Here is a 13919-nt window from a genome sequence, read left to right as displayed (position 1 = left end):
ATCATATTCATTGCTATTGTACGCATAAACAAAAATGTTGTTTTTTTAAATAAAAAGAAAAATATTTGTTGAAACTATGTTTTATGCTGCATGCGACAAGCTTCAGGTTTGAAAAACGGCTATTTTTAGGCTGTCCCGCGTAACATATTTCATTTATTGTAACCACTAAACTGTGATTTTCGTCTAAACTATTTAATATTTTGAAAAACGTTTTTTTCCAGTATTTAACAAAAAGGTTCCTTCATTTTTTAAGCATTTTTTATGACGTTTTGATGACGTCATAGAAAAAATAAAGTGTTCCATACTACAAGGGCAAATCTGTCCCACGGGAGAAAAAAATTTGTATTCAAAAACATTTATCTAAAAGGAAAAAGGTAGCGGAATGCGGAATTAATAACGTTCGACGTTAGTTACGCAAGTTATCTCCCTTACTCCAAGAAAGGACACACGAAAGAGAAAATACTTCGTGCGGTCTATCATAAATCCAACAAGCACGCCCGTGCTGTCTTAAAAAACATAATCATGAGAAATTATCTGAATTACCCCATTTAGAAATCAAAGCATTCTATTGTTTCGTGCAGCCTGACTTTAATACTAGTTGATTTTTTTTTGTTTCAGACGCATGGGACATGAAAGGCATTTCGTGTAAAAACTTATGATATCAACAGATTGTAAAAACGCCTCACAACAGAATTATGAATAAATAAACATGTGACGATTCTACTTCTATTATTAATTATTTAATTATTAAAATTAAACCTGAATTGACCCAACAATATCGTTTTAAAAGCCGTAGTTTTGAACAAAAACACACAGTACTCAACTGCATGGGTATGTTACGGTCGTTATTGCACTGACTAGGTACGTCGATCTCAAAAGAATCACATAAGGTGTAAGGTTTTCATTTTAAATATACATGTATGACATATCTGCGACTGGTAGTTATTCCAAATACTCCGATCTTTTCTATTTTTTAAAAAATGTATATATAAGCGAGTCCTTCTTTTTAACCTCATTGCGGCCTAAAAAAATTCTGAAGATAAAATGAAATGAAGCGCTTTTCTGGATTAACCTAGATAAGGGACACTAAAGGCAGAACATTTTAAAGCCACGGATGTATAAGAACTAAAATAGTTGAAGAACCATAGTATGCATTATGCTTATTGTTTAAATCCGTGTTACCCCAAGGGTGACTGGGGAAACGAAATATGGTCGCTTGGTCTTCTCCCGACCGACAGTAAAACATTTGCCGAAGAGGAGCGTCCGTTTGGCTGTGCAGGATTTATTAAGCTCGCAGTCACGTCCGGTCAGAATGGGAACGCTAAATCCGCTGCCTCGTGTAAAGAGAGTGCCACACTCTATGCCTGTTAAAAACCATTGCAACAACTATAATTTAAGGGTTGAATATGTGGACTGTTGCACGCGGCAAAATTTCTGTCCCTATCCAATATACATGTACTCTCATTTTCTATTGGCACTCCAAATTTCCCAGACCATCATCCCGGATGGCCTCTGTCATGAACAAAACTTCTTATTGTATTTATTATTAACTTGTTCTCGTCCTGAACATGCATGACATATTTGCCACTGGACGTTAAGCAACCAACAATCAATCAATCAATTTAAATCCTTAAATGTGGATTTTTAACAAATAATGCATGGAACAAACAAATATTTTCTTATGTTACTGAAACTTCATTCAGCAAACACTACATCATTCTTTGTCATTTAGTTAAAGAAAAGGGAAAGTGATCAAGATTGGAAATTTTGTAAAATAAAATATGTTTTGGCAGAGATGCGTCTTTAGCATGTGTGTAAACATGACTAATGAAATAGGTTTATGATGTATACTATATTGTGTGCTCGTATCTCAAAAACAAAAACGGTTACCCCCTTTTTTTATTTTATTTTCTGGTATTATTTTACAAGCAGTATTCATATGTGAAATTTAAAAAAAAAAACCATTGTGTAGTTTAATTACGTACACTTCGCCTTAACCCTTTAAAAAATGAAATCATACCAATAACCCAACCAATTTTATTGTAAGCTGAATCTTTACAAGGAGCTACAATATTTATTCGTTATGGGTACTGTACAACTTGACAAGCACTAAAAATAAGAAATGCTTATACAAGGCTTACATGTACGAACATCGCGCGTAACGTCAAAGAACTTGAAAGTGAAAATGAAATTGGGCCTAAAGCGCGCCATTGACTATAAACAGCAATAACATCATACAAAGCTTGTAAACATATGAGATGATTTATAATTAACCTTTTTTTCTGACAATCGTTTTATTTCTTAATCTAATTGTACCGCTATTAAAGAAAGTAAATTGAATTTTATAAGCAAGACCTGTTTAACTTGTAATTCCCGACAAACTTTTTATTAAAGAAAAATATATATCTTCCTCCTTTTCGGATCTAAATGGGGTAACGTTGCATTTTATTACGTTTTATGTCAATTGGTATCTGGTAGAGATTTGTCTCATTGGTACTCGTCATACCGTATATATATCTTCTCATTTCATATAGATTTATGCATTACCCAAATACGATATATTTTGTTGTTTTTGCTTACGTTACTTTCAGTGGAAAATATTTCATGCATATTCAATACAACCATACATTAAGAAGTATACATATTGATATGCAAAACAAAAATTGCAAGCGAAATAAAAAAAACTTATCCCGAATAATCATTAATCGCCGTAAAACGTAAAAAGTTGACGTTACCATTTGAGACGCAATATCGTTCTTAACGTCTATGCAAAATAAACAAACAAATAAAAAGATAAGAGAAAATGGTAAAAGAAAAAATAATACCTGACACTCGAGGAATAAATTTTATAAGTACAAACCCAAAGAAAGAAAGTTTCCGATAAAACATTTAAAGCAAAAGTAGAAAACAAACATAACTCTCATTGTCTCATTGGCAGTCATACCACATCTTCCTATATCTAATAACTCAAAGAGTTGTACAAGTTATTATCTTTCCTCAACAAAAACTATACAAGTAATAAGCCTCCAATATGTTAAAAAATCAGTTTTAGAAAATTTTCTAAGTAAAATTTAGAATTTTATTTTTACTGAGTTTTTTACAAAGTGCTAAATTTAAACCAAGTTTTTTCACTAAAAAACTTTATGTTTGTATACCACGATTGATAAGCCACAGATTTTTTAGAGGAGCTTTCAATTTAAGCATCACTTTTTTAAGAGATCAAGGCGGTGCCAATACATACACATTTGAATTACTATGTTAACATATAAAGGAAATCTACCTAGCTCTGATATAACTCCAATATTTGTGCAATTTTTGGAGACACGAAGAACATGCTTGCAAAATTTAAGATTTGATTTATTAGGTTCCCAATCTTTGAAGATTTCAAAAAGATGCATGACTCTTCTTTTTGGAGTCAAATTTTACATACCCCATATTTCACAGCCATATAAAGCTATTGGTTTGATGGTGTGATCAAATATATGAAGTAAAGTCTTAATAGATGAAGAACATGACTTAATGTTTTGGTAAAATTTAAAAGACGCCTTTAGTCCTTTATAATATAGTTTTTTTTTAGCTGCATTAAGTTTTCCAGGAAAAGTAAGAACTAACCCTAAGTATTTATAGAATTTCACACACTCTATTCTGTTTGCACCTATATTAAATTCATCTGACAGTAATCTCCTATTTTATTGAAGATTATAATTTGTGTTTTCATTGTGTTTGTTTCAAGACACCAGTCATTACAATATTGGTATAAAGTATTAAGTTGGATTTGTAACCCCTTTTTATTATCTGAAAATAACACCAGGTCATCCGCATAGAGAAGGCAAGGTAAATCTAGATCAGAGTCTAACGGAGAAAAAATACAATATTGTACAAGGTGCTTGGAAAATGTCTATCTCAATCAACTTTTGGTTGAGAAGCTAAGAGTTTAAGAATTTAAAAGACCGTTTTTCATTTCACACATTGAATATCAACTTTCAACAAATTCCCAGTTTAAGTTAAGAAAAGGGGGGGGGGGGGGGGGGTGTCAGTGAAACAACTATGTGAATTAAGGTGGTACCTAACACTACAGCGAGATAACTCTGTAAAATCAGCAGAACGTTTTAATGACGTTGTGTTCATAAGGGAAATTCAATATTAAGCTTCTCAATGATCAAAATAAGCGTCTGTCAAACTGCTATATAACCAGTGTAATTTTTCTGATAAAACGGTTGGTTTAATTTTTTTTTAATTTTTATTTTTTTGTCAAAGGGTTTAAGTTAATACTTTGTCAAAATTTTAATAAAATTAAACAAGCAAAATTAATTTTAGTTAAAATGTTAGGTACCACCTTAAGTGTTTTTTCTATTTTTTTTTTTATCCTACATTGAACTTTTGGTGTCCTCCCTTGGTCATGTCATTGTTTCCGTTATTGGTAAAAAAAGCGGAGGGTACCGTACTTTAAAGATGTTTTTAGTCACCAATGGCCAACATCGAAGGTCGTAATTTTTCAAAATAAGTTTTTTAGTGCACAGGTTCTTAAGTTTACATAAGGATTTTCAGTACCTTTAAATTTATTTTATTGCGTAACATTTTACAATAAATCGATGATAAACATATTTATGAAGCATGTATATAAAGCACGATGTTAACAAAAGAACTTAATATTGACTAAATGAATTACTGGCATCGTATATAACACATCTACTTGGAGGGTCTGGATGGTGTTTACAAAATTATGGAGAATAATGTTCAGAAGCAACAGAAAAACTATCTAAATTATATTTTTTACACAAAATTAGCAAATATTATCTAAGTCGGCGCCCCTGTTCCCTTTGTGCATTCTTATATTTCCAAGTCATCGATAAATGTACGATCATTGTTACAAAAACTGAAGAACTCATAGATGTATGTACAGAAAAGGTGATAATAAATAATCCTATATATTATATGTACATGTACTATAGTTTTAAACGTGCTTTCAAACATGGCAATACAATGTATCTCGTAATTCAAGACAAGTATGGGCTTTGCTCATTGTTTGCAACTTGAAGGCCGTACCTATAGTTGTTAATTTCCGTGTTATTTTGGTAAAATCCGATATTGTTATGATTCTAATGGGACTGACAGAGTGTAATGATCCAAGTGGATATGGTGTAAAATTAAACCCCAAAATACAATCAAACGGGACACTGAGATCTGTATGGTTTAAATGCATACACCATTAAAGAAATGTGTATATTATAGAATTTGAGAAAAATGCATATTATATTTCGGAGTTTAGTATGACGTCCATTATCACTGAATTAGTACACATTTTTGTTTAGGGGCCAGCTAAAGAACGCATCCGAGAGCGGGATTTCATCGCTGTGTTGAAGACCCATTGATTGCATTCGCCTGTTTTCTGCTTTTTGGTCGGGTTGTCGTCTCTTTGACACATCCCGGCCCATTTCATTCTCAATTTTATTTTATATAGAATAAGAACAAAATCATACAGGAGTTGACTGTGAAAAATGCATACACATTTTTGTTTAGGTGCAGACACGGGTGGGGATTTTATCGCTGTGTTGAAGATTAATTGGTCGCGTTGTGCTGTTTTCTGCTTTTTGTCTGGTTGTTGTCTCTTTGACACAGTCCCGCTTCCATTCTCAACTTATATAGAAAAAGAGAAAAATGCATATACAGTAAGAGAAAATGACAAATACTCAGAATTAGACAGAATCTGCAAACCCTACCGGATCACATGAGATCGCCCCGGTTTTAGAATGGGTCCAGTCTTTAGTTTTCTGTGTAAACGTTTGTAGAATTGTTAGTATTTTCGCCTTTTTCTTGTATTTTGAGATGGTAATGTCTGTTTTTCTTAGACTTATGTCTTTTTTTATTGGATATCTATGCAATCACGAATGGAGCAATTTTAAAAAAGGAAAAGGGGGGTCCTTTTTTAAACCGACCCCCTTCCCCGTGAATGATAATGTATGTTTTTCTTAGGCTTATGAGTTTTGATTGCATACCAATCCAGTCACGGATGAAGTCCGTTTTAAAAGGGGAAAAGTTCCAATCACCGGAACACACCTCCCTCTGGATGGTCCGATGTAATCGCTAATTTTTCTTAATCTACCCTTGGAACATCCCCTTCCCATGGATCCGCAAATGTTATCGGTCCCTTTTTTAAACCCCCTCTCCAACCTAAAGACTGTTCTTTTACTAATTTAAGCATACCCATTTTACTTTTATTATATTCAGATATATAGAAAATTACAATCAAATTTAATTTAAATCCCTTTTGACACATGTCATTTCTTCAGGTTACCTATATACCAGTAAACAAGGAAGTCCTCGTCTATATTATATACGTTTACAATCATATAAAACCAATATTTAAATATTTAAAGGAACATTTTTTGAACGATTCTTTTATTCAAACTTACAATGCCTCGATGCATTTTAAAGTAATATAAGTTTTAAAAACTTCTAATCGTCAACATTGATCATTTACATGTTGTAAATCAATATATAAAAAATACAATATTAGACGAAATTCAAAATGGCGAAAGTAAGACGAGGTCGTTTTACTCTTTCAACCAATATTATTATGACAGCATCATTAATCACTAGGGTAAGTTAATATACTTTTTAAAATAACTTATAATCTGAAATTGTTCGTTAAAGTTAAGCATCTACTCATGTAATATGAGACGGTCACTCGCTGGAGAGGCGGGTTTTTTTTTTGGGGGGGGGGGGGATGCCTGCCACGCTTTTGTCGGAAATGTTTCGTGTATAGGGAATTACTGGAGCGGGCAATGAGTGCCCCCTATTTTTATGAAATTTCTGGATCCGCCGGATGGTTTGCTTTGTAATGATAATATTATATATATATTTGTACGGAGCTATACATATTTGAGGAGCATTTGCCTTTTCCATTGTAAGAACGGAATAAACCAAAGATAAAAAAAATACAAAAATATTTTTTTTGTCTAAATAATTTTCTTAATTGTTTTATTGACTTGTATATTCTTTTCGTCGTGTCTTGTTATTCTTTCTTTCATTGAATTACTAGGTTACACACCGCTACTATGATTTATTATTAAAGTAGACCGAATAATCTGTCTCTTTGTGTTTATTTTTTACATTTCATATTTCCTATTTATCATTTGGATTTATCTTTTTTAACACGGATAAAAAAAAAAAAAAATATTAAAAAAATATCAAAGGTCAAAATGAGGAAAATATAATATCGGAAGGGTAAAATATGGACACTGGAGACAGAAAAATTCGGTCTGCAGGCGCGTAGCTACGTTTACGTCAAAACGCCGGGGGTACACTTGAATATTGGTAAAAAAAAATTAATCTAAATAAATTAAAAAAAAAATAGTTCTTGTAAATCTTTCTTTACACAGTTACTGAATCAAATGGTACGGTGTAATATGTTTGTTCATTTTCTGTCAAAGTCTGAATCTTCTGTGTACTTATTTTCCCTTGGTTTAAAGCAGTTCATTTTCTGCTGAGGTTCGATATGTGGTTGCATTTTTATCGAGCCTGCAACATTATTTTGCGGAAGCGAGACATATCGATCATAGATTTCGTTGGCGTCGTCACCATATAGGTTAAGTATGTGTTTCAAGATTTTTTTTTTAATATCGTTGACTTTGTCAAACATTCATGAAATTTTCAAAAGTTAGACAGGAGCTTTTTGTGATAAATAGACATAGCCTGAATATCCAGAGCATAATGACGAAATATTTGTTTTTAATTTTCCCGTATTTTAATGATAAAAAGGATTTTTTTTGGACATTATTGAAGTTAACAAGTAGATACAGTCTATGGTAAAAGTTTGTTACACATCAATTACTTTGTCAAACCTTCATAGAATTTTATGAATATTTGGAAGAAGCTTTTTTATGATTGATGTTTGAAGTAAAATTTTGAAAGTATTTTTTTTTTCATTTTTCAGTTGACAGACGGACTTATCTTTTCGCAATTAACAGATGGTCTGGGAATATTATTTTTTACATGATAAATTTGAAAACCTTCAGAGATTTTCTTATAAAGCATGGAAAGGAGTCAATATTCCAGGTCAGGAAAAAATATCTTAAGAAAAGAGGGACGAAAGATACCAAAGGGACAGTCAAACTCATAAATCTAAAACAAACTGACAACGCCATGGCTAAAAATGAAAAAGACAAACAGAAAAACAATAGTACACATGACACAACATAGAAAACTAAAGAATAAACAACACGAACCCCACCAAAAACTAGGGGTGATCTCAGGTGCTCCTGAAGGGTAAGCAGATCCTGCTCCACATGTGGCACCCGTCGTGTGGCTTATGTGATTACAAATCCGGTAAATAGTCTAATTCGGTAGGTCACATTCATGAAAGGGAAGGGGATTGTAGTTACGACGTAAGGAACATATCCGATATCATTTGTGAAACGGTTATTCCATAACGGTCAACCAACTCATGATGGCGTCCGTAAAATTTACGAAGGGATGATTTCAACTTCACCATTTGGAACTCTTGGTTTAATAGCTTCCTTGTGAGCAGTAACCCTCTATCAAGAAAATCATGATAGGAAATGCAAGCACGGGAATATCGTATCAATTGGGAGATATATACCCCGTATGCAGGTGCTTCTGGAATGTTGCTACTTAGAAATGGAAAGTTCACAATTGGAAAGCTGAAATCATCTCTTTTGTCGTAAAGTTTTGTTTTCAACCGACCCTCATTGTCAAGAAAATGTTTGATGTTTTTAAAACCTGCTTTCTGTAATCCTTTTATACAGTCACATTTTAAAGTAACTGGTTTGGACATTTTCTTTTAACCCGATGACCATTAGATTCCAAATCATAAATTACACTTAGGATTTTTTTCTTTCAATTTTAGCATTACATATAGTGGCAGCTGAGGGTGAAACAAACAAATTTTTTTTCTTAGGGTCAAAAACAAATTATTTTTTTCTCCAAAAACTGGAAACAAACTTTTTTTCCAAAAAAATCCATAGCCCCCCTCCTCCCCCCTGAAAATCAAATGGTTGCTGCCTTAAGAGATAAATAATGTGGCTATTGATGAGCTTTTTATGACAGAAATAGTTTTTCTTTCTCCATAACTCGTTTGCTTCAGGGGGCCAGTGGCGGATCTAGAAATTTTCGTAAGAGGGGGCCCACTAACTGCTTAAGGGGAGGCCCGATTCCGTCACGCTTCAGTGATTCCCTATATAACCAACCAAAATTTTTCTGAAAAAGGGGGGCCCGGGCCCCCTGCTCTCCCTAAATCCGGCTCTGGGGGCTTCGCCCCCTCGGACCCGCTACCAGTGGATGCTTTAACCTGAACCCGATTGGGGACTTTAACCCCTCGCTGAGGTTTTGGGCGTACACTTGAAAATAGTCTAGCTACGCCACTGGTCTGCTATAAAAGAAGTGAAAAGAAAAGATGTAAAACTTAATAAATTATTATTTTTTTCAAATGGAAGTGGTCCGCATCATACAAAAAAAAAGTTTTATCATTTCAACTGACCTGTAACGTTACATTTTTTTTTCTATATTGCAAACTAAACTCAACTTTAAGAGATTGTTTATTTTTAAAGATTAATAATATAAATCCTGATTTTACAAATTATCAACCACTTTTAAAGCTAAAACAACTTTTAAATCCTAAATCTGAGCTTTTGACAGAAATTGGTGACTTTATAAAGCAATCTTTAGAATTGCGAAAATGATGTCCATGTCCATCAAAGGTTATACTTCGAGGATCTATGCTTAATTTACCATTAATTACCATTTATAACTATGTTTTTTTTTATGTTTATATTTGTAATTCTTCACTGTCTGTATTAAATATTGTATTTGTGTTTGCTTGACCCATATGGGTGTATTTTGCAAATAAAATTATTATTATAACAAATGTTTGATTCGGCAAAAAACATATGCATCTGCTACCTCAAAGGTGTTTTTCCTTTTTTTCACTGCACCCTATGATATATTAGTACACTGGTAAAAGTGAACCCAGTGATGCTCAAACTGAATGCCGAAACATACACACACAGATATATACTTCGAGGATCTGATAACTGAAAACTGGTCAAAAAATCAAATTTGCATCACGAGGAAGGTATTACAAATTTGAACAAAACCATAGCCGTATCAATATTACCACTATCTGTACAGAAACACTTATTTACTGGACTGATGACACCAGGGACTAACAGTCCACCAAGCAGAGGTATCGATACAATGGTATTAATAACATCAACGGGCTCAAGGGGGTAAACCCGGTAAGACTATGGCCCCAAAATTTAAGTGTTTTTACAAAGATGTTAAATTGTTAACTTTTACTTATTTATTGGAAAGTTACATTCTTTTGATACATCAATATTATGGGCTGTTTGTTAGACATGCATCTGTGCGACCATCATTATTTCCTGCAAACATACTAGCATTCAAACTGTACGAGTTTATCTGGAATAAATCTATGCTCATAATGTGTTTACAAATGACTTGAAAGAAAACGAAATTACAGTATTTCAAAAAGACACCACAGGACATGTGTCCAAAAGTATATAGCCTCCACACTCATTTGATTGAAGAACGGAATGACGGATGGACGGACAGACGGTGAAGCTTTAATGAGTATGACCCCAACTTTCAGCTGCAAGGGACATATAAATAAACCACTAATATTCTATAATATGTTGCTATTGATGGGTTAAAAAAACATGAATAATATTTTCTTCTATATAATTCGTTAGCTACCAAGGATCCACTACCAGCACAGGGGCGGATCCAGCCATTTTAAAAGGGAGGTTCCAACTATATGCTCCCATTCAAATGCATTGATCGGCCAAAAAAAGGGGTTCCAACCCCCGGACCCCCCCCTGGATCCGCCAATGCAGCAGGTGTTATGACCTGGACCCGTTTGGGGCCCTCAGATCTCCCCAAGAGGTGCGGTTGTACACGTTAAAATGATCTAGTTACGTCACTTATAAGTTCTCACTAACGTTAACTTTTCAGACTTTGGCTTTCGGATACATAATGATGTCAATCTATATAAAAGTTGGCGATGATATTCTTGATGAAGACGTCATTAAAGTTGTGGACATGGAAGACGTGGCCGGCATGCCTCTTGGGACAACAATGAAATCCATTGTGTGGTCCTTGATTGGGGTTTTCGTTCTCGAACTTATCACTGGAATATTTGGTATATGGGGAGCTATTGGACGAAGACAGCGGATGCTAGCGATAGTAAGTATTGCAAGTAAAATTATGTGTATAAAAAGACTCTTCTTCTTAGAAAATCGACATACTTAGTTTGCAGTTTCTCCGAACTTGTATTTTTTTTTTAATTCAAATCGCAATTTTTTTAATTGCTATATACATGTAGACTATTTCGCTGACTTTGCGCAACTTTAAGCAATCATCAAATCAGCTTAATCACAGTTTGTTTTAATCCTATGGATATTATTTCTATTATCAGTTTTTTTGGTCAGTCATATAACATCAATACATTTTTTCCTAATAGTCCGTCGGCTACAAGCATATTTCAGACGAATTGTGCCAAATTTCATGCTTGTAGCATGATGTGCACAATTTTTCACAAAGCCGCCGTACTATAAGTGCACGCAACGATTAAAAAAACTTATACAGTCATTTAATATATTTTTTTCAGTTTTAACTGATATGAAATCGATTGTTTGCCTTATGTCCAGTGGCAAATATTTCATGCATGTCCATGACGATAAAAATGAAGTGAGGAGTGAATATTTACCGGGCCGCTTGTATAAACACATTCTCATATTCTGTTTACAAATTATTTGACATTACAGAAAACGAAATTACAGTATTTTGAAACGCAAGACAGAAGTGTTGACCAAATTATAGTCTCCGTATTTATTTGATTTTTTCAATATATAAATACATAAATATATATAAATACAACAGTCATCATCTTCTTTAGTCCGTGGTAACCCTGTTTGCCAGACAAGCTGGAGCCGTTGAACGTCAGCGTAATCTCGAACTTCATCTTCTTAAGTAATTAAATACGTAAAATAGATATAGTTAGCTGAAAATCAATATGCTTGATAAAACGTTAAAAAATTAAAAAATACGTTTTTTAATTTTGATTTATTTTGATTTAAATTGCAGACCGTATTGATGAGTTCATTGATGATTATAATCTACGGTATATACTTAGTGATTCTTTCTATACTATACCATCAGGTAAGTACTTGTATATTTACATAGATGAGGAGGGCGCACTAACGGAAAAGGTACTTTTACTTAAAAATAATTGAATAAATTTATAGATAAATAAGTGTTATTGCCTAAGCTTACATGCGTTTACCTGTCAAATAAATGCGCGCAATTGTAATGAAAAGCTGCGCGCAAATGTAATGATTTTTGCGCGCAAATGTAATGGTAATGCGCGCAAACGTAATGCACCGGATGAAGACCCTCATGAGGTTTCCAAGTAATCACATAATCACAAATGTTTTGCCAATATAAACACACAATCTTTAATTGTTTTCTTAAACTTACAAATACAGTCCTTAATAATCAAATAATTAAGTAATCATGATACTTGGTTTGGTATACTGATAATCATTATAAAAGCTGACAAGTAATCACATATTCAAAAAATTCATGAGGAGGCCCATATATATAAGATTAAGAAGATGTAGTTTGAGTGCCGATGAGAACACTCTCCATCCAAGAAGTAAACCATTATTGGGGACTGTACGGTCTTCAACACGGAGCCTTAATTGGCTCACACCGACCTGCAAGCAATAAAGGGCCCCAAAAATGACAAGTGTAAAACCATTTAAACATGAAAACCAACGGTCTAATCTATGTAAAAAAAAAAGAGAAACACTATATATGAACCACATCGACAACAATAATCGCTGAACACCAGGTTCCTGACTTAGGACAGTTGCAAACAACTAATTTCCCTCAAACAAGTTCATCTTATTAATGACAATCTTTGTTTATAAATATATATGTATGACTCTAATATATTGTGGTTTCCAGATCTATGGCAGATTCCTAACCTATGGTAAACATGAGGTCATGCCATCCCCAATTTTTGGCAGATTTATAGAAGCCTTATCAATGGCAATTTTTAGTTTTCTAATCTATAGCAATTTTTTTAGTTTCCTAAACTATGGCAGATTTTCTGCAAAAGCCAGACCAGTCAGTACATATTTGACCATTGATTTCAAAGTTACCTTAAACAAGTAAAAATGTCCGAAGATAGCAAAAAAGCTGCTTTTAAGTAAAAGCTAGTATACGAAAAACGGATCGGGGTTATAAATATGAAGCGTATCCATAATCATTTGTAAAATGCTTACATACTTTAGGGTTGATCAAAATGATGTGCCACTGAAGAATAAGCATTCTCTACTCTGTGCATGGTAGTACTATGTACCTGTTTGACCCTTCATATTCTCCTAGTCCCGTAACAATCCAAAAAGCGTTGTTTCCCCCCTAACATTTATTTGAGTGTTGATATAAATCTTTTTTGACGGATAACGATTAAAGTCAGAGTCCTGTAGCTTAATAGAACATCCCTGGTTACAGCATGCGGATAATTTTCAATCTTGGAGCATACATGCAGGTCCGATATTCGTATTCGTACCATGTTCACAGAGAACGAATATTTTTCAAACCGCTTGACTTGAATATCCAAATTTGCATGAAGCTTGAACGTAATGAAGTATGGATATTGCATTTTATACTGCACTCGTTCTATTTGAGCAGTCAAAATGCGTTGACTGTATATTTCTTTGTCATATACAGTCACTGACCCGATATCACTTTTCCTCATGAATATTTAAAAGAAATTGCCGAAATAATATTGAATTATTCATACGACCTCTTCAACCTGTTGCATACAACGATGCGTGGAACTACTCAACCTTGTTTCTTTCGCAATTATTGAT

At 33.6% G+C, this 13919-nt stretch overlaps 1 protein-coding gene and 1 long non-coding RNA gene across 2 annotated transcripts in view; one reads left to right on the top strand and one right to left on the bottom strand.

The window, feature by feature from the left end:
- Positions 1-13919, bottom strand: part of LOC139482701 (uncharacterized) — a 931021-nt gene that overhangs the window by 234583 nt on the left and 682519 nt on the right. The gene's annotated exons all lie outside the window — the stretch shown is intronic.
- The window catches only part of LOC139482418 (uncharacterized), a 36233-nt gene continuing 28749 nt past the window's right edge, over positions 6436-13919 (top strand). The window contains exons 1-3 of the mRNA XM_071266321.1: positions 6436-6601; positions 10993-11223; positions 12124-12198. Of these exons, the coding sequence (XP_071122422.1) occupies positions 6530-6601; positions 10993-11223; positions 12124-12198 (378 nt within the window). The 5' untranslated portion in view covers positions 6436-6529. The remainder of the gene's footprint in view (positions 6602-10992; positions 11224-12123; positions 12199-13919) is intronic.

This window comes from Mytilus edulis, chromosome 7, assembly GCF_963676685.1.
Source record: "Mytilus edulis chromosome 7, xbMytEdul2.2, whole genome shotgun sequence".
Lineage (NCBI taxonomy): Eukaryota > Metazoa > Mollusca > Bivalvia > Mytilida > Mytilidae > Mytilus > Mytilus edulis.
This window is presented reverse-complemented; position numbering and strand designations above follow the sequence as displayed.